At 43.4% G+C, this 19,547-nt stretch overlaps 1 protein-coding gene across 3 annotated transcripts in view; it reads left to right on the forward strand.

Annotated features, from left to right (window-relative positions):
- Positions 1 to 19,547, forward strand: part of LOC131061244 (uncharacterized) — a 138,873-nt gene that overhangs the window by 55,086 nt on the left and 64,240 nt on the right. For all 3 annotated transcript variants that reach the window (XR_009110519.2, XM_057994792.2, XM_057994791.2), the window contains exon 5: positions 7,200 to 7,250. Coding sequence is in view for 2 of the 3 variants with exons in the window: in XM_057994792.2 (XP_057850775.1) it covers positions 7,200 to 7,250 (51 nt within the window). In the remaining variant the exon portion in view is untranslated. The remainder of the gene's footprint in view (positions 1 to 7,199; positions 7,251 to 19,547) is intronic.

Here is a 19,547-nt window from a genome sequence, read left to right on the forward strand (position 1 = left end):
TATTGTGCTTCGAGCGTAATCGCTCCAGCTGGAAGGACGGTTTAAGGCACATGGACCAGTATCTCGAAGGCATGCAATACAAAATTCGCCACCCTCCCATGCCACCTTTTAATCCCCTCTTCCAATTATGCATCAAGTTTCAGGAATATGTCTGCGAGGAACGAGCAGCAGGTCGTGATTTATGGCGAGAATACCTGCATGGCGAAGACCAGTTTCTACAAAAGGAATGTGAAACCAGAATAGAGAAAATAGTTTCTCAAAAATGCCCTTTTCCCTCCAAATCTTAAAAAGTGCACTTTTGTCCCAAAAAGGTGACAGTTGACTTTTGGTCAACATATTGTAAAGTTTTTTTTGTGCACCTCCCTTTTTGGATTATTTCAAAAGTTGTAATTATCCTTTGGTAGTTATTGCTTCTTTTGGGGTAGTTGTAGATATTTATCCCCCTATTTATGAGTGTGGGTCCCTCTTTTTGTAAGGATGAATCTGGGGCCACTTGTCTAGATTAAATCTTGGCCATTCATTCATTTTTGGAAACCTATTTAAGGGGATTGGTTTTCCCTCATAAAAAGAGGAAAGTTCTTGAATTGTTGCGAAAGCTCTGAAGAAATTTTGCAGGAATTAATACAATGGATTAAAATTACCTTCAAATTTCCTTGTGAGTGCATGGTCTCCTTCTTCATTTAAATTAGAAAGCTTTTAAATTATGTCTATTCATTTTGCACAGCAGTTCTTACCAAGCATCTGATAGAACCTTCACAGTCCATACCATTGGAGGATAGCTGATTGCTTTTTTCCTTTCTGCATGGTTAATCTGGGCTATTTTATGATTCAGTTCGATTATCAAATGTATACATATCATGAATGTAGAAGTTCTAATATTGTATTTGGTAATATGAAAATCTGGTTTCTCCTTTGAAGATTGCACTAAGTTTATGCAAACATTGTGTCTGAATGACTGATGATGCTTAATCTGGTTTCCTGGAGGTGTCTGTCTGCTTGGGTAAATCTGTTGTCCTAGTTAGCATTTACAGTTCTCTTTCTTCCTACCCTTCCTTTCTTTCCTCCCAATTTTATCCCCTTTTTTGAAATCTGCAGTCCTGCTAAATCAGCTTCAAATTAACCAACATCACCTGAAAGAAAACCGTAAGAGGTCCTTGGGAATTCGTACATGGAATTGCCAATCAAACGTAAGTCCCCTTGTGTTTCCAGCAAAAACACATCAAGCCACTGAGAGATCCCGCAGTCAAGACCTGACAAAAGAAACCTTGAAGTAGTCTCCTTTGATCAAACTTAGAAAACAGCATTAGAGACTTCCTTATCTCAAGAGAGAGTAGGATAATCAGTCGGCTATTCTATTCTGCGTTGGCCGTATGAAGTTTGCAGCAATGCGATTTCAGACACGTCAACACTAATGCGTTGCATTGGTGGAATCTCTGAGGACACAAACCTTCAGCAGATTGGATAGAAGGGCTGGATGAAACCCTAGTTCTTCATCTTGGGGGTGGATTTTCGAAGACAAATTTGCTATTGTGAGAGGGAGACACTTCAGTCTCCCTAATTGTGCATGATAAGTTTCTACAATTTCATGGTGAACGGGATTCATGGTATATGCAGATTTTCAATTGGAATGCCCATAATGCATCAATTTGTTTAGAGTATAAGGCCAATCTTATTGCCAAAATTGAAGCTGATTAGAAGTTACATTTGCTGAGCCCTTATCTCAGTATTTTCAGACTTCATGACAGTGAGGAGGTGCCACAATTTTAATAGGAAAATCCATATTGTCATTAATTCTTAATGGGGATTTAAGGCAATTTGTCCTAGTAGTGTTTGGAAGGTAGATTGAATGTCGATCGCAGCTGACAGTGCAAGTCTGAGGGAGATCGAACTTTATCCTCTCTTCCATGATTTTATACCTATCTCCAAGTTCGAGCAGCAGATTTAGGTTTTGTACGAGCATTGTGACTGAAAGGGACAGCGATATTATCTAGGGACAAGGGCGTTGCATCTTATGATATTCTAAGGAGATTTTGTAAAGGAATCAGACTCTACCAGTCTGAAATCTGATTCGCATCAGTCAGCTGGAACCTTTGATTTTGCTTATGACTTTCAAATTGGCTACTTAATACATCAATAAGGGTAGCGCTTCATTGGAAAGGGAAGAGCGATCATTTTGGAAGGAGCTGGGAGGACTTGCAGTGTTCCTTTATCATTGTATCAGACCACCATCTAGCAGCAGTAAGGGCGGACTGTGAAGGGGGCTCGATTTAGCTTTTGGAGAGTATTTTGACATCATTTCTTGCTTATTCCTATAAGGCGATTTGGCCAGGTTCTTACTCCAAACTTTCATTATAAATTTCCAGTATAAATGTATAAGTTTAGTGGCAGATTTGGAGGAGTCAGAAGTATGAAATGACAGTCCATGTATTCATTTATCAGCTACTTATATCTTGTCATTTGGCTGTCATATGAAATGTAATTCAATTCATTATATGAATAAGGAGACAGTTTGGGGTTTGCATTATATACAACTGTCTTTTCTGAGGATACATGCCATCTGTTCGACAAAATGCCAGCTAGCTGTTAGATGTTTGATTTAGGTGATAGAGCGTTATACTATGGTTATATATGCTTGCTTGGCTGTCATACTTCATTAAAGAATCATTTGTAATAGTTCTTTCAAGTCAAATGTATGTTTGTCGAGTCCTTTGACAATCTGAAAACTTCTGAGACAGCAATCGACACAACACGCAATGTTAGTAACAGCATAACATACAGATTTAGCAGCAAATATCCCTTGTTTTCAGTCACCATTTGTACAGGGGACATTACACCAACAAAAGACATTTTGGACCTGCCTTGGAAGAATTTTAACAAATTTATCCACTCTTGTAGGAATCCTGCACATCTGGAATTCCTGGAGAGAAAAATTTTCATTCTGAAGGATTTTTTTCCGTTTTTGTGCTTATCTTGTTATGAAGGAGATTTTTCACCAATCAATCACTTTTCGTATTTTTTAGGAAGTTTTTCGATCTCGAGCTTCAGAATTCAGGAGAGAGAAGATTCTCTGGGCCAATTTTTCCTTCATCTTTGAAATTTCTTCCTTTTTGGGCAAATTTCTAACTTGAGGGGAATTTTGATTTTCTTCCTTGACTTAATTTCCATGCCTCTTTTCCAATACCAATTTCAACACGTGAAGGAATTCTTCACCCGGAAGGGAATTCCTTCCCTATTAAACCTTGATTACGAATGAAAGCTCAAGTAAGCAAAATGCAAGATAATTCACAAAATTCGCTTCTTAAAAACCCTTAGAAAATCTGGAAATTGTCCTCTCAAAACTTTTTGGAAATGATGTTCTAGATCCAAGAACACTCAAAAAGGTGAAGAGACACATTCAGATCTGCTTGTAAAACTCTTATTTATTCTTTCCAATTATGACCTACTTTGCTCGAGATTTGATTTTAGCAAAATTTGCTATTTCTTCTATCCTTAGGTCTGATTTTATTGGTCTGAATTCCTTATGCTGGTTGTGGTGATTCGATTTGCATAAGGACACATTTTGTCCCTACTTTTAACCTGACATTTATCCCAACATTTGATGCGACCCCCCATAGGTAATTTGATTTTTAGCTGTGAGTGGAGAATCGGACTTCATAGGGATTAATTTGTCCTTATGAAATTCACTTTACCTTTGCAACCTTATTTCCACATGGGAAATTCGACTTGTTTAGGGAATTAATCTTATTCCATTTACCCTTTGTTACCTCTTCACTTGGGAAGTTCAACATCCAAGTGGATTTTTCTCTTTGGAACTTCATTTTACCTCCAAGTGGATTTTCGACCTCTAAGTGGATTTTTCTCTTTGGAACTTCATTTTACCTCCAAGTGGATTTCGACCTCAAGTGGATTTTCTCTTGGAACTTCGTTTTACCTCAAAGTGGACTTTTCTCTTTGGAACTTCATTTTGCCTCCAAGTGGATTTTCGATGACTTAGAAACATTTTGCTTGCCTCTACTTGGGAAAATCGACCTCTAAGTGGATTTTCTCTTTGGAACTTCATTTTACCTCCAAGTGGATTTTCGACCTCAATTGGATTTTTCTCTTTTCCACTTTATTTTACCTTGCACTCTTAGGGAAAATTATGATGGAATTTGTTTTACCTCACAAGGAATTTTCAAGGACTTAGAAACATTTTGCTCATCTCTACTTGGGAAAAACGACTTCTAAGTGGATTTTTCTCTTTTCCTTAGGCGGGGTTCTTGCTTGGAATAGGAATTTCTACACTTCCTTGAGGAATTTCCTTGTATGGTACCTTTTGCACAGAAGTAACCTTTGATACTGCTTTTTCTAAAAATACAAACTTATCCAATTGACCAATCAGTGCTAAAGATAACACTTTCTAAAAATAGAAAAAAGCAAAAAAGCAACTTTCTAAAAATAGAAAGTTGTTCGAAATCAACCCGGAAAGTTGCATTCTTCTCCATTAACCTGTCTGAACACATCCGTAGCATCAAAATATCCTTCCAACCATTCGGTCACCAACCTGAAGACCAACATTGGCTGTAGTTCTATGAAGGTGACCTATTCGTCCTTCCTAGTCAAGACATTTGAAATCCTGTTTTGACATCTCTAAACCTGATGAAAAACCCCAAAAACTTGACACTTTGCATAGACATGAGACCGGAGACTAAAACTAAGACACCCTCTCACAAGCAAAGGTTAAAACCAAGAAATTATTGCTAAGCTAGGGCAATCTAAGCAAAACATCTACCTAGAAAGAGAAAAAGTGGGGGTCCCCATTTGCAATGGGGCGATGTGTGAAAGCGTCACAATAGATAGTGGGTTATATAGGAACTCTAGTTAAGGTAAATCTTATGGAGGAATGTAGGTTTTCCTACATGTTTGCCTTACTTTTAAGTAGCTCTTTAGTAATTAGTGTCCTGAGCAATTTCTTTGTGAAGTCTTCGAGAGTATAAAATATTACAGTAATTTTAATGATGTTTTCTAAATCTAATTCAAAATTCCTTTCTATGAATGTTCAACTCTCTTTTGGGGTATCATAACACATGATAATTTGAGGTGTGTTTTAGTTCCTGCCTAGAGCTACACTGAGCTTTAATGCCATGGTGCTATAAACATTGACCTTAAAGGAGTAGAATGTATAGAGCAAGGCTATACATTTATTGGAATAATCCAACATTTGTGATGGATGTACAGATTAAGGCTTTATATTCATTGGAATAATGCAACATTTGCGATGGATACATGGAACTCTAATCCTTAACTGGCAAAGTTACAAGACATATCAAGATCAACACCAGGCATAACGCTATTTTGCATTGTTGGGCCTATTTGATTCCAGCTTTTTGAAGACTGTATTATAGGTCTTACTTATAGAAACTAATCTTGTGCGGAGAATTGCAAATACTAGGGATTGTTTATGTTGGATGAGGATGTGATTAGATAGGTCATATCTGTTAATTTTGTGCCCTAGATCAGAAATCAGATTTATGTCTCTTAATTATGCCCTAGATTGTTAATCAGATTTGTAATATTTTAGTAAACCATAATTCAGTAAACTCAGAAATGAAACAAGTAAACAAGAGACAAACACAAATACCCTGGGAAAACCTCCAAGGAGGAAAAACCCAGCATTAAAGACCCACAGGTCAGATTATATATTCCCTCTTAATTCCACAAATACAATACTTAGCTTGCTTCTCCAGATCTGATCCCTTTTGTATGTCAGATCTGGACTTCTAAGCACTTCAAGTCTGCACCAAAAGAGGCCTATATCCTCTTGGACAAGTTCGCACAATCCTTGACAAATTCGCACAATCCTTGGATAAATTCGCACCTTTATTAGCAGAGCTAATTCGCTGATTGCATGAGGAAATTATATTGATTTATTTGAGTTTGCATTTGATCTTTATTTATATGAGTCTTTAACCTTTATTAAATCCAAGTCGGCCTTCCTCCTTTTGGCGCCAATTTATTTATTGAGGCGTGGTGTATTTTAGGGTGGCGTGAGGGTATGGGGCTAAGCTTAACTTGGGGGCACGTTACCCCTTTAGGATAGGACCCAGTCCTATATGGGTTCGGATGTTGCCTTAAGGCAATCCGAACCCATCTTACCTAGTTACAAACAACAATATCATGATTCCCCTAATTGGAAGAATTAGTTCTAGACAAGCACAGTGCAGTGTTTTAGACTAAGATCTATCAATTACTCACCTGTTCAGAACCAAGAAACTACATCATTCTCTCCATAGAAGTCAGTGGTACGTAACATAGAGAGTATATATATTTTCTGGACTGAGTTTTAGTCCCTCAAGCAGCTGCAGTTGTAGTCACTGGAGCTAAATATTGCAGACCAACATTTATCTAATTGGAGAGGTATGATGTGAAGCATGTGACAAGTGCTGCAAATGTTGGCAACGGTAAACTTTTGTGACAGGCCATGGTGACAAAGAAGTTTGTGAGAGCTCATCTTGTTACCAAGTACTTAAGTACAAACTCAACTGTTTATTACAGTGTTCCAGGACAACAGGTGTCAATTTTTATGAGTTCCAATGCTCACAAAATACCAAAAATCAATAGTTGAAGTGCTACCAGTAGCTGTATCATAATGGTTTGTGCAACATCTTTGTATTTGTATAGTTTTTCGCCTAACAATTTTTAACTATCCTGTTACCAGATTCTTGACAAGGCTTTATTACCTATTCTCAGATCTGGCACTCTGTCTATACTTTCATGTACCTTTTCTTTAATTTCAATCTATTATAGAGATGCAAAAGCCATTACAACCGTTTATGGCACCTGAGGTTGTAGTCATAATTTAGTGCTTGGCTCAGCTATCAAATAAACTGCACAAGCATAGATACTTGATTGTGATAAACAATATTGCAATCATTACTAATTGTAATGAAATTTGTAGACCCTGCATGTTGCATTTTGAAATAATCCCATTTGATTTATATTCAATGTCTGAGAATATAACTCAACTAGCATGAGGCAATCAGGAAAGTATGCGACCAACCACTTTAATGACACAATACTTTCACAGCACCTACAAATATTTTGAATATTACTTCCGTAGTACTCATATTGCATATTGGAAATGTTGGCAACCTCAGTTTACTGTTTAGGTCTAGATGGTAATGGACTTTGCTAAGGAACTATAAATTTGTTTATTACAGGTGGTTATACAGGTCAAGGCAGATTGTGGGAAGTTACTTGAGGATCTACAGGTTTTTTCTTTACTTAAAGTAGAAACTAGGACCATGTTGTTTCGTTTTATCATTTTGATTGTACAATTAGTTTATATTTACTTCTAGACAAGTCAGTGGTAGCTAACTTACTCAGGGATCTTTGCATAAATTATATGATATGATTCTATTACGTCATGTTATAGTTAGTTTTAATTTCAATAAAATTCTGTGGGATGTGCTTTTTTTGTGTTGCTTCTGAAGCTTTTGTGATTTAAGAACATAAATTATGAAAGTTCAAGTTGAGAGGAGGACAGAGACTCAGAGAGAATAATACGTAAACTACACATATTTTTCTCAAAACTTCTGGATAACTGGATTGGCTGTTTTAATTCTGCAGAAATCCTGTATAATGCTTGTAGATTGCCAAACCTAAAATAGTCAAATCGTAATTACTCCACTCCAATTTACTGAGTTCTATTCTTCCTCTTTTTCTTCTCAGAAAATGTGAATGGGTTTACTCTTTTCTTGTCCAATAACTTTTTCTCACTTCGATACGAGCAAATATTCCATCAAATGCATGTATGACAAAGTAATGCATGAGGACCAAAATATTAAAATCCTTATGTCCTAATCCTTTACTATGTGGGGTGTTCTTTTTTCTATGTTGGTTCTGAAGCTTTTGTGATTTAAGAACATAAATTCCAAAAGTTCAAGTTGAGAAGAGGATAATGAGAGCAATAAACTTAACTACACATAATTTTCACATAATTTCTGGATAACTGAATTTGTTGTTTTAATCCTGCATAAACCCTCATTCCAAAAAAAAAGTAATAGACAATGCTTGTGGGTTGCCAAGCCGTGAATAGTCAAATTGTCATGATTCGCTTCCAATTTATTGAGTTATGCCCTTCCTTTTCTTTTTCAATAATACACTTTTATAATGCCTAATTTTGAAAAAATTGAATGGTTACACTCATTTTCTTTTCCAGCAACTTTTTCTCAATTCGATAACAGCAAATATTCCATCAAATGCATACATGACAAATTTTATGTTGTCCTCATTTTTGTTTTAAAAAATGAAGGACTATTACATGAAATTTATGTCAAAAAATGAAAATTTTACTCTATGACACGCTTACTGAGGCAGATTTGCCCTACCCTTGGACTGGACTAATTCTCAGTCCGTCCTCAAACCACATTTCGAATTTCATTGCATTTCGAGTTCATTTGCTATGTTTTTCCTTCAATTTCGGGTTTTTTCTCCTTGACTGCAGGTGGAAAATTTTCCTTAAGTTACAAGTTTTATGTTTTCCTTTGTTTTAGTGTTGTAGGGAAATTTTTAGTTAATTACAAGTGCATTTTATGAAAAATAGAACTTGTAACTTACTTTTTATTTCCCCCTTGTTGCTTTTTGGCTTTTTAGTCATTGTAGGAACTTTTTGAACATATTATAAGTGAACTTTAAATTTTAAAGTTAAAACAAAACTTGTAATTCATTTAAAAAGTTCCCACTTAAGGCATTTAAGTTATGGTAGGGGTTTTTCTCCTCCATTACAAGTTTTATAAAGTCACTTTAAGTTGTAATAGAGATTTTATTTTCCTATTACGAGTTTTATTTTTAAGTTATTTTTGTGACTTGTAAAAGGAATTTTATTTTCCCTTTATTAGTCTTTTGTTGAGTTGTTTAAAACTTTTAAAGGGAGTTTTATTTCCCTTTTACATGTATTTTAAACTTGTAGTTTGCTCTCACAAACCCAATTTCGCCTTAATGAAGTGACATTTTAGATTTGCAAATGGGTTTTAGAAACCCGATTTCATATGTTCTTTGCAATTTTGAACTTTTTGCCCTTCCCCAAGAACCCGATCAGCTATAGAAGTTGGATTTGTTGAAAGATTCCAACTATTTTGGTGGAGAAATTCAAGGAGGAAAGTGTTTTGATTTCATCCGATCAGCTATAGAAGTTGGATTTGTTGAAAGATTCCAACAATTTTGGTGGAGAAATTCAAGGAGGAGGAAAGCGTTTTGATTTCGTACCTATTCTCATACATCTTGAAACTCTTTTTGTGCCATTTGGAAGACGTTTTGCTGATTTAATGGCATTCAAACAGCAAACACGTGTTTCATGAAATGCCACGATTTTCTTCATGAAGTGCCACAAATCTTGTGTTAGCGGCATTATTGTACACAAACATAAGATTAGTTAATTGTGTAATTGTTTTGGTTAGTTGGCAACCGAGGGGTGGTCGTTGCAGTGCGACGGTTGGCGCTCGCACCCCCTCGGCATCTTTATATACTTTGGAATGTAACTTGCAATGGACATATTATGAATGGAATAACATCTCTTATACTTTGTCTGATATCTATGGCATTACTATTCTGCATTACATGCTGTATGTTTTAAGCTATTCACCCGGGAGGGTAAACATTTGGTGCCGTTGCCTAGACGTACTCGGGAACGGTAGACGCGGATGGCGCACGGACACGATGGGCCTACTCGTTGGTGAGGTAAACCCAGAGGCCGACGATGCGCGAACAAAACTTTACACAGGAGAAGACACCGCAACGAGAGAATTTTCAATTATGCTCCAGGTAGCCATCTAGACCTACGTCCGACGAGAGGCAGAAATCCCACCAAGTGCCGTGTGGACAGCGTTGGAGGCGAGCCTGACAGTAAATCGGTTGATGAACCATCTGCCCCGGTTACTTGCGTAGGCATTGCTGGCACAACAAGCTCGCTTGGAGGAGATTGCCCAGGAAGAGCGACGCCAACAAATCCTTCAACAGTACGAAGACATCAGCCGATGGGAAACAGAACGGTATGGCGCCAGGCCAAGAGGGAATTGAAACTTGAACTTTCTATATTCAAATAAAAGTGTCATTGACACAAGTTGTATCTGATGAAATGAATTAATAAAGACGTGTTTTGATTTATGTATTGTGAGTTATGGAAATGTGCAGCAATTAATGCCCAACCTATTGAATAAAGATAGAAATAAAAAAGCAAAAATGGACGAGTGGGAGGCCGCGCAGAGGGCCTTGATTCTGGAACGACGTGTAGAACTTAGATGGAGGCTGAGGCAACTTACCGAAGGACGGCCTGCCGAAGGGTTGCCCGAAGAGAACTAAGGAGGTGTCACGGAGGGTGCAGAAGCCAAGGGGAATTTCTACGCGTCGCCAGACCACCGTAGGGTGAGAAGCCACGAAGAGTTTCTGGAGGAAACAAGGTTACGGAGAGATCTAGTCGAAGAGACTCGGGATCGGTTCAAAAACTTATCCCTTACACCACAAAGTGAGGATCACCGAAGGGAGCCAGGAGTGGGCGCGGGTGACAACAAAGGGGAGGATAACCATATGGTAGGTGCCACACTCGGCAGGCAAAACACCGTACCTCCAGCCACCCACGCAGGACACACCACCGGCATCGGAGGGAGCGGTGCAGGGGCACAGACACAGCCACAGCCATCTCCAGGAAGACGACCCCCATCGATGGCAAGTAAACATAAACTGCCGAAGTAAAATGGTGACGGGAAGGAAGATCCCGTCCGCCATTGTCGAATGTGCGAAACCATATGGTCGGCGAATGGTGTTACCGACCAAGACAAATGGGTAACACAGTTCCCAATAACTTTAAGGGGAGTGGCCATAGATTGGTACTCAGACATGGATAAGGCCAAAGTTGGCACATGGCCCGACTTGAAGAAGGAGTTTGGGATAGAGTTCCGCCTCCGACGAGATGACAACGAAATAGTTGTCGAGATCTATGGAACGAAGCAAAACAAGAACGAGACTGTCCGAGCCTATAGTCGGCGGCTGAAGGAACTATTGGGAAAAATGGAGAGTCAACCAGTAGATGGGTTGAAAAAGCGATGGTTCGTGGAGGGACTAAAGCATTCCCTCCGAAAGAAGATGAAAATCGTTCCACCTACATCGTACGAATACACATACCATAGAGCGATGGATCTCGAGAGCGAGACCAAGACATCGAAGAAAAAAAGAAGGATAGCTCGTCCGAGGAGGATACCTCGTCACAGGAAAGCAGCAGCGACAACGAGGCTGGCAAACGGGTGCAAGCGCTCCAGAAAGACATGGAGCGAATGAGGAGGGAATTCAAAACAATGAGAAGCACCGGTCGGACCGAAGGGGACATATGGTGCATTGAGTGCAAAGAGGAGGGGCACACAAAGGGTACTTGCCCGAAGAAGGCATTCTGCGAGATTTGCCAAGTGATGGGACACTCCACCAAGGAGTGCCCATACAACATGAAAACCCGGAATACGCAAATGAATCGGGTGCTGTTCACGGAGCAGGCCACAACGTCCGCACCAGCGGGTACGGGCCAACAAACGAACACAATAGCATCATCTAGAGGATATCGGGATAACAGACGCGGCGGCGGAAGAAATAATAACAATAACAATAACAACAACAAAAACCGGATCCAGTACGATGCCAAGGGCCAGCCAATGATCCAGTGTAGGGCCTGCAATCAGTGGGGACACTTCGCCCGCGATTGCACATTGAAGCCAACCCTCAGCACCTCTGTCGATGGTGCGGGCCAGGCGACCATGAGGACGCAAATTGCCCGAAACCTGGTGTAAATCTCCTAAACATAGAACCCACGAAAGTAGAAGTGTTGGCAATCACAAGGGCGCAGGCCAAACAGGGTGCATACCCAAATCCCCACACGGAGACAACGAGAGTGCGGGAAGCAAGAGAGGAGATCACAAAGGAAATGGTCGCACAAGGACATAACAGCCACTAGACCACAAGTCCGCTACGGACGAGGGGAGAAGAGGAAATCTTACGGCAAATATTGCAGATGGAGGTACTCGTGAGAATTCAAGACCTCCTGGAGACCATGCCACAGTTAAAAACAGCTATCTTAAACTCTGTACCCTCACAGGTGAAAATGAGGGAGGTCGTGAGCCCCACAGCCAATTCTGTGTTAAGGGAGGTCCTAAGCCCCACTGTCGACCCCATGTTGTTGGTAGTCAACAGCGGACACCAACCGGCGGTGGTAGAAATGGGCATATTGGGGACTACCTTGACAGAGACTATTGTGGACGGAGGGTCAGGAGTAAATGTGCTCCCAGAAGCCACATGGAAAAAACTGGGAAAGCCTATGTTGTGGCCCCCCACGTTCAACCTACTAGGGGCAAATCAGCATGGGATTAAACCTTGACAGAGACTATTGTGGACGGAGGGTCAGGAGTAAATGTGCTCCCAGAAGCCACATGGAAAAAAATGGGAAAGCCTATGTTGTGGCCCCCCACGTTCAACCTACTAGGGGCAAATCAGCATGGGATTAAACCCCTTGGTACCCTCATGGGTCAGCAGGTGATGATTGGCACGCAACCATTCGTGCTGGATTTTGTAGTAATTCCCTTGAAGCAGAAAGGGTATGACGCCATCCTTGGGCGTGGGTGGCTCATTGCAGCAAAATCAAACTATAATTGGAAACGAAATACTCTTTCCTTGGAAAAGGTGGGGAGGAAGTATGTGATCGATCTCCGTACGCAAATGGTGAGTGAGGAGTTAGCATCCTCCTCCGAATCGGAATCTGAGGGAGACCAGTTGGGAGAGGGTGGAGATGGACGTTGCATGGAGCCTAGTGACGAAGGGGTGTTAGAATTGGAGGCATGCTTAGGGGGCGACGGGGACTCCTTGAATGGCCTCTTCCACTGGCAAATGGGAGATTATGAATTATTTACACCTTCGTGCAATGTATTGAGCATTGAGGAAGAACCAGATATATTTCCCCCGGAATATGGTGAGTACAAGGAAGGGGAGGCCTCGGTGAATAAGACGCTGGCACACCAATTCCCGAAGGGGGAACCCATTAAGTACCAGGAAGCCAATTTAAAGGAGACAAATCTCGGGGGGATGAGTGACCCCAAGATCATCCTTGTCGGAGATGACTGGAATCTAGTGCTGAAGGCGGCAGCCTTTAAAATTTTTCTTGAATACAAGGATGTCTTTGCATGGACACACAAGGATCTGAAGGGTGTGCCCCCAGAGTTATGTGTACACCGAATAACATTGGTACCGGGAGCCCAATCGGTAAGGAAGCAGCCTTACCGTATGAACAAGAATTATGCTGCACGGGTGAACGACGAAATTGAGCGGATGTTGGAAGCAGGCATAATCTTCAAAGTGCAGACAAGTGAATGGGCATCTCCCATTGTGATTTCCCTCAAGAAAGAGGCCAATCTGATCTGGATTTGTGTAGACTTCCGATGTCTGAACGCTGTCACTATTAAAGACCCGTTTCCCATACCCTTCACCGACAGCATCTTGGAGGAAGTAGCTAGACATGAGATCTATTCCTTCATGGATGGGTTCTCTGGGTACAACTAGATATCCATCGCGGAGGAAGATAAGTTGAAAACAACTTTCGTGGTGGAGGATGGTGTGTATGCATATATAACCGAATGCCCTTCGGTCTATGCAATGCACCTGCCACCTTTCAGCGCATTATCTTACACATCTTCGACAAGATGTCGGTGGGGAACTTCAAAGCCTTCCTGGATGATTGGTCTATTTATAGTGGACAGGACACCCACCTAAAAACCCTCGGGGAGTGCCTAGAGAGATGTCGGAGGGCACGGTTGGCCCTCAATCCGAAGAAATGTAGATTCATGGTACCACAGGGAAGATTGCTTGGACACATTGTGTGTAAAGAAGGGTTGAAAACGGACTCGGACAAGATTTGGGTAATAGTAGAAATGGAACCTCCTACGGACGTCACCGGGATAAAATCCTTCCTTGATCATGTGGGGTACTACAGGAGGTTCATCAAGAACTTCGTTGAGGTGTCCCACGCGTTGGATAAGTTGACACCGAAAGGGGAACCATACATCTGGACAGAGCAACAAAGCAAGGCCTTTGAAGAGCTGAAGACAAGGTTGATGGGAGCACCCATACTGGCATACCCGAATTGGGATAAGGAATTCCACGTTCACGTGGATGCCTCAAACTATGCCATCGGGGCTACATTAGCCTAGGTAGGAGGACACGGGTTGGACCACCCCGTTTATTTTGCCAGCAGGTTGCTCTCAAAGGCGGAAAAGAACTACAGTACCACAGAACGTGAAGCCCTCGGTATGGTCTATGCCGTACAGAAATTCCGTCATTACCTCCTGGCCACACCATTCACATTTTATGTAGACCACCAGGCACTCATGTACTTGGTAAACAAGCCTATTATCCAGGGGAGTATAAGCCGTTGGCTATTGCTACTACAGGAGTTCACATTTTTAAATGTGGTAAGACCGGGGCGAAGCCATGTCATAGCCGACTAGCTGTCCCGGATTAAGTCGAGGGAACCTCCAGAGGGAGTAAATGATGATTTTCCGGATGCGCACTTGTTCCAAATAGCCGTACTCCCTTCGTGGTACAAGAAGATTGGAGAATACCTGTCGACGTCTCGATTTCCGAAGGGTATGGCCCCAGGAGAACGGAGAAAGCTCGTATTAAGGAGCAGGACTTTCTCGCTCATCAACGGTTTACTCTACAAAATGGGGCCAGACCAGGTATTAAGGCGTTGTGTCATGGAAGAAGAAGTCCCGAGTGTATTAAGGGAGGCATACGAAGGACCCGTAGGTGGACATATGGGCCCAGACACTACAACCCGCAAGGTGCTTCTGGCAGGACTGTGGTGGCCAACCGTACATCATGAGGCCAGGGAGTGGTTCGTGGGGTGCGACACTTGCCAACGGGCGGGCAAACCTCTGAAGCGGGACTTCATGCCCCTCAACCCGTCGCACGCACAGGAACTCTTTGAATGATGGGGACTTGACTTTGTAGGTCCTCTTAAGGCCAGCCACACACGATGGTGCCGGTACATTGTGGTTGCGACAAAATACTTGACTAAGTGGGTGGAGGCGAGGGCTCTCCCGGATAACTCGGCAGTAAGCACGGCGAAATTTATGTACTAACAAATCATTATGCGATATGGTATACCTATTCAGTTGACCAGTGACCGAGGGGGCCACTTCGTGAACCATGTCATACGGCTGTTGACCTCAGAGTTCAAGATTTTTCACTCATTATCGAGCCCATACTACCCATGTGCCAATGGCCAGGCGGAGGCCACAAACAAAATATTGGTATCGGTAATTTACAAGTCCTGCGGGGTAGAAAAGGAAGATTGGGAGGAGAGGTTACCCTCTGTACTATGGGCCTACAGAACGACTTACAAAGTGACCACGGGTTAGACTCCGTTCCAACTCATGTACGGGCAAAAAGCGGTGGTGCTAGCGGAATTCATGGTGCCAAGCCTTCGCATTGCAGTAGAGAACAAACTCGGGGATATGGAGAGCTTGAGGGAGAGACTGTATGCCTTAAGTAAGTTGGACGAAAAAAGAATGCTGGCACAATGGGCCACAGAGGCAGCCCAGCAAAGATGAAAGGTCTGGCATGACAAGCACCTTCGGCGAATGAAGTTTACTCCTGGACAGCTAGTGTTGAAATTCAATGGGAAGAATGAAATCAAACTAGGTCAATACCAACATGGCGATTAAGTTGTGGACGCTGGACAGGAAGGAGGTGCCAGACGCCGTCAATGGATCGAAATTAAAACAGTACCATGAACGAGCGCCCAATCCCGGACCCTACAACAGAAATTAAAAAAAAAAAACAAAACGTACGGTCGTACGACATGCGTACGGTAAAAAAAAATTGAAAAAAAAAAAAGTAAAAAAAAAAGTGGAACCACCGTATGGCGGGACCACCGGCGGTGGCAACACCCACCGACAGTGACCATCGTGCGGTGGGCCATCGGTGGTGGTAACACCAATGGCGACCACCGTGTGGTGGTAACACCGACGGTGGGACCACCGTACGGTGGACACCGGCGGTGGTAACCACTGTCGTGTAGTGGCACCCGCAACTACAAAGCCCGCAAAAACAAAATTAAAACGCAAACAAGAAAGGAAACCCCCGCAACACAGCCACGCAAGGTAAAAAAAAGGGACCGCCACGCACACAAGTAGACCACGCAGCCCACGCAAGGAAAAAAAAGGGACCGCCACGCACACAAGTAGACCACGCAGCCCACGCAAGGAAAAAAAAAAGGGAGAAGGAACGCAAGGGAAAAAGAAGGAGAAGGTCGTTATGAAGGTGTCCAACGACTGTACGATTTTTAACCAGAAATCAGCGCTACCAGAGATTAATGGATTCAGCAGGGAAACAAAGTTGGAAAAACCAGCTGCAGGCTTCCTCCAGTAGCATCCAGAGGGATAGCAATACCAGGGTTTTATCATTAGCGTACGTGTTGCAGGCAGCACCATGGATGCCAGCGCCCGATAGAAGCAAAAGCAGACAGCACCACAGGCTGCCCTACGTGCGAAAAATACATTAACACCCCAAAACATCACCTTTGAAGGCCTGAATGGGTCGAAATGCCGGAAATGGTGGCAGGACACTCCCGACAATGATCTGGTGAAGCAAAACCTCCGTAAGGCGGAAGTAGAGTGGGCTATTCGGATGCTCGTGTTTCCTATCCGTGAGTATGAGGGTGCCCTACGGTTCATGGTGGACACTTTTGACAGGCACACATGCACCAGCACTTTTGAATACCTTGGGAGGGATGTTACCATATCCTTCAAAGCAGGGGACTTCACGAGGGTATTCGGCATTCCAGGTAGACAGGGCAAGAAAATAGAATTGAAGGCTAAAAAGATGAAGCGGGAGGAGAAGGAGCGGTGGATTAAACTAATCTCCAGGAACTTGACGACAACGGAGCTGGACAGCGTGGCTAATGCCACGAAGGGTCGAGGAATCCGTAAGACCTTTGTTGCAAAGGGCCACTGGCGGTGCATTATGGATGTCATCAAGAACAGATTGACAGGGTTGGGTAGGGCGTTGGACATTGCCCTCCCGCAGATTATGCTTATGAACGAGTTGATGAATGGCATCGTGTATGATTGGGCCGCGTTACTCGCAGAGCGCATGTATGAGTTTTTCAAGATGTAGCATCGCACATTCTATATGCCGCACTATGCTATAGGGTTGTTCCTGGAGGCCACGTGGGAAGCAGTGCCAGAGGCAGAGTTGGAGGTACGACCACAGGGACCATTGGCAGTAGGTGAGCCTCCACATTGGGCACTCTTTCGCGAAGCGGAAACGGGCGGTAGATACGGCCTCGGCTTTAGGGGAGCCTGATAGCGGGAGGGATTCCAGTAGCACAGAGGAATCAGAAGCGGAAAAGAAGGATGATAGCAGCAGAGCAACGGAGCGGGTCCTGTTTGCCCCATCCCTGCTACCGATGGGCACGTCATTGCCATCATTTGGAGTGGGCGGCACCTTTATTCTGGCCTTTGGGCAAAGCCGCACGCCAGTTACACTTGGCCCCCTACAACAACGGGTAGCATCACCGGGCCCAACCACGGCGGCACTTATCGAGGACATGGCAGAGTCGGGGACGGAGGAGTCACTACGTCGGGTAGTAGTCGCCAAGGAGCAGGGGCTGAGGGAGGTAGTGGATACGGAGCCTCAGGTACGGTTGGACGTTGTGGGAACTGAGGCCGTGGTGACTGTTTCGGCGTCTTTGTTGGAGGAGCCGATGACAGCGGCCCATCCCCCGGTCATAGAGATGCGTGCCGATCCGTCTGTCGTGGCTATGGAGAGCTGGCTCACACAGCGGTTTCAGATGACATTGGCACAGCCGGAGGGAGCCATTGTATTCTCACTGTGTTGAGAGATTAGAGGAGAGGTAGTCGACTTGGACGATTCCTCTGGCGAGACACGTGCCAGCAGTTGGGCACGTGGCAGGAGAGGTCGTCTCTGCCATCCAGACGCTAGGGGAGGGTACACCATTGGTGGCGGAGGAGGTACCTTCACAACAGGATGCGGTTGTGTCAGCTCCGCCAGAGACTTCGCAACCTTCGAAGCAGGAGGGGGAGGATATTGAGGCCTATCTAGCAGACATGGTGACGAGGGGTAGGCGGGTAGTGGCCATTGCCCAGTCGCACGCATTGCAGCAGGTTGTGGTGGAGTTGGAGAGGGCCCTACGGTTTATGCAGGTGGGCTGTTCCGCAACCTTTACTACATGCTTTGAGTCTCAGGGTTGGCCGACTACTGAGACGAAGGAGATGCTCGAGGCTTGGCGTGTGCGTCAGCCCATTGTGAAGAGTCGGGTGACGACAGTTGTCCGCGAGATGGAGCAGGTCTACCGGGACGCCTACTATGCCTTAAGGCGTGCCCAACATGAGTCGGAGATCCGCGAGGCTGCTAGAGTCGTGTTGGAGAGGGATGTGGCCACTCAGCAGGCCTCCTGGGCCGTAGAGAGGGCCCAGTTGTTGGCTCAGGTAGTGATGACCCGCGCAGAGAAGGCGGAGGTAGAGACTCGCTTGTTGGCAGAGCAGAGTGCGAAGAGCCTCGTGTAGCAAGAGTTAGTGGCAGTCACTACCGAGAGGAGCCTGTTGCAGACTCGGTTGGTCGATATGACAGCGACAGCGGATACCAAAGAGGAGCTGTTGGAAGCCGCGCACATGGTGAAGACGACTTTTTAGAAGGTCTTGGTGGCGGAGCGGGATGTGACTGCCCGTACTCAGCAGGGGTATGAGCCCAGACACCGACGTCTCAGCCTTCTACTTCAGGGACGCTTCCCCAGCCCCCTCAGTTTTTTTTCTGTTGTATATATTGTCTCGGTTGCATTGTCTCCGTTTTTGTTGTTAGTCGCTTGGAGACGACTTTTCTTTTTTGGGGGGGATGATGTTAGCGACATTATTGTACACAAACATAAGATTAGTTAATTATGTGTAATTGTTTTGGTTAGTTGGCAACCGAGGGGTGGTCGTTGCGGTGTGACGGTTGGCGCTCGCACCCCCTCGGCATCTTTATATACTTCGGAATGTAACTTGCAACGGACATATTATGAATGGAATGACATCTCTTATACTTTGTCTGATATCTATGGCGTTACTATTCTGCATTACGTGCTTTATGTTTTAAGCTATTCACCCGGGAGGGTAAACATCTTGATTCTCCTAAGTCGTTTTGGCTTCTTGTACCCAGGCGTGGAGATTGAATGCATTATTTGACTGATTCTACATGCATTTGATAGGCGTTTTGCTACATATGGTTTTTTTTCAAAAACGTGGCTAGGGTTTGGAGTTTCGTTTGTTGTCTATTTAAGAGATTCATTCTCTTCTTTCAAGGATTTCTTCTTGTTCTTGTGAGGTTGTTTTGTTGATCAACGTATGCTTTCTTCCCTTGTTCTTGTTTTCTTTTCTTATTTTAGTTTGTTTTGGTTTCCTTGATCAATTTGTATATATGTTAGTTTTGTTTTGTTCTTGCCTAAAATCGGTTTTGTGAGAGATTTTCCCCTTTGT

This window comes from Cryptomeria japonica, chromosome 11 (assembly GCF_030272615.1).
Source record: "Cryptomeria japonica chromosome 11, Sugi_1.0, whole genome shotgun sequence".
NCBI classification, from domain to species: Eukaryota; Viridiplantae; Streptophyta; class Pinopsida; order Cupressales; family Cupressaceae; genus Cryptomeria; species Cryptomeria japonica.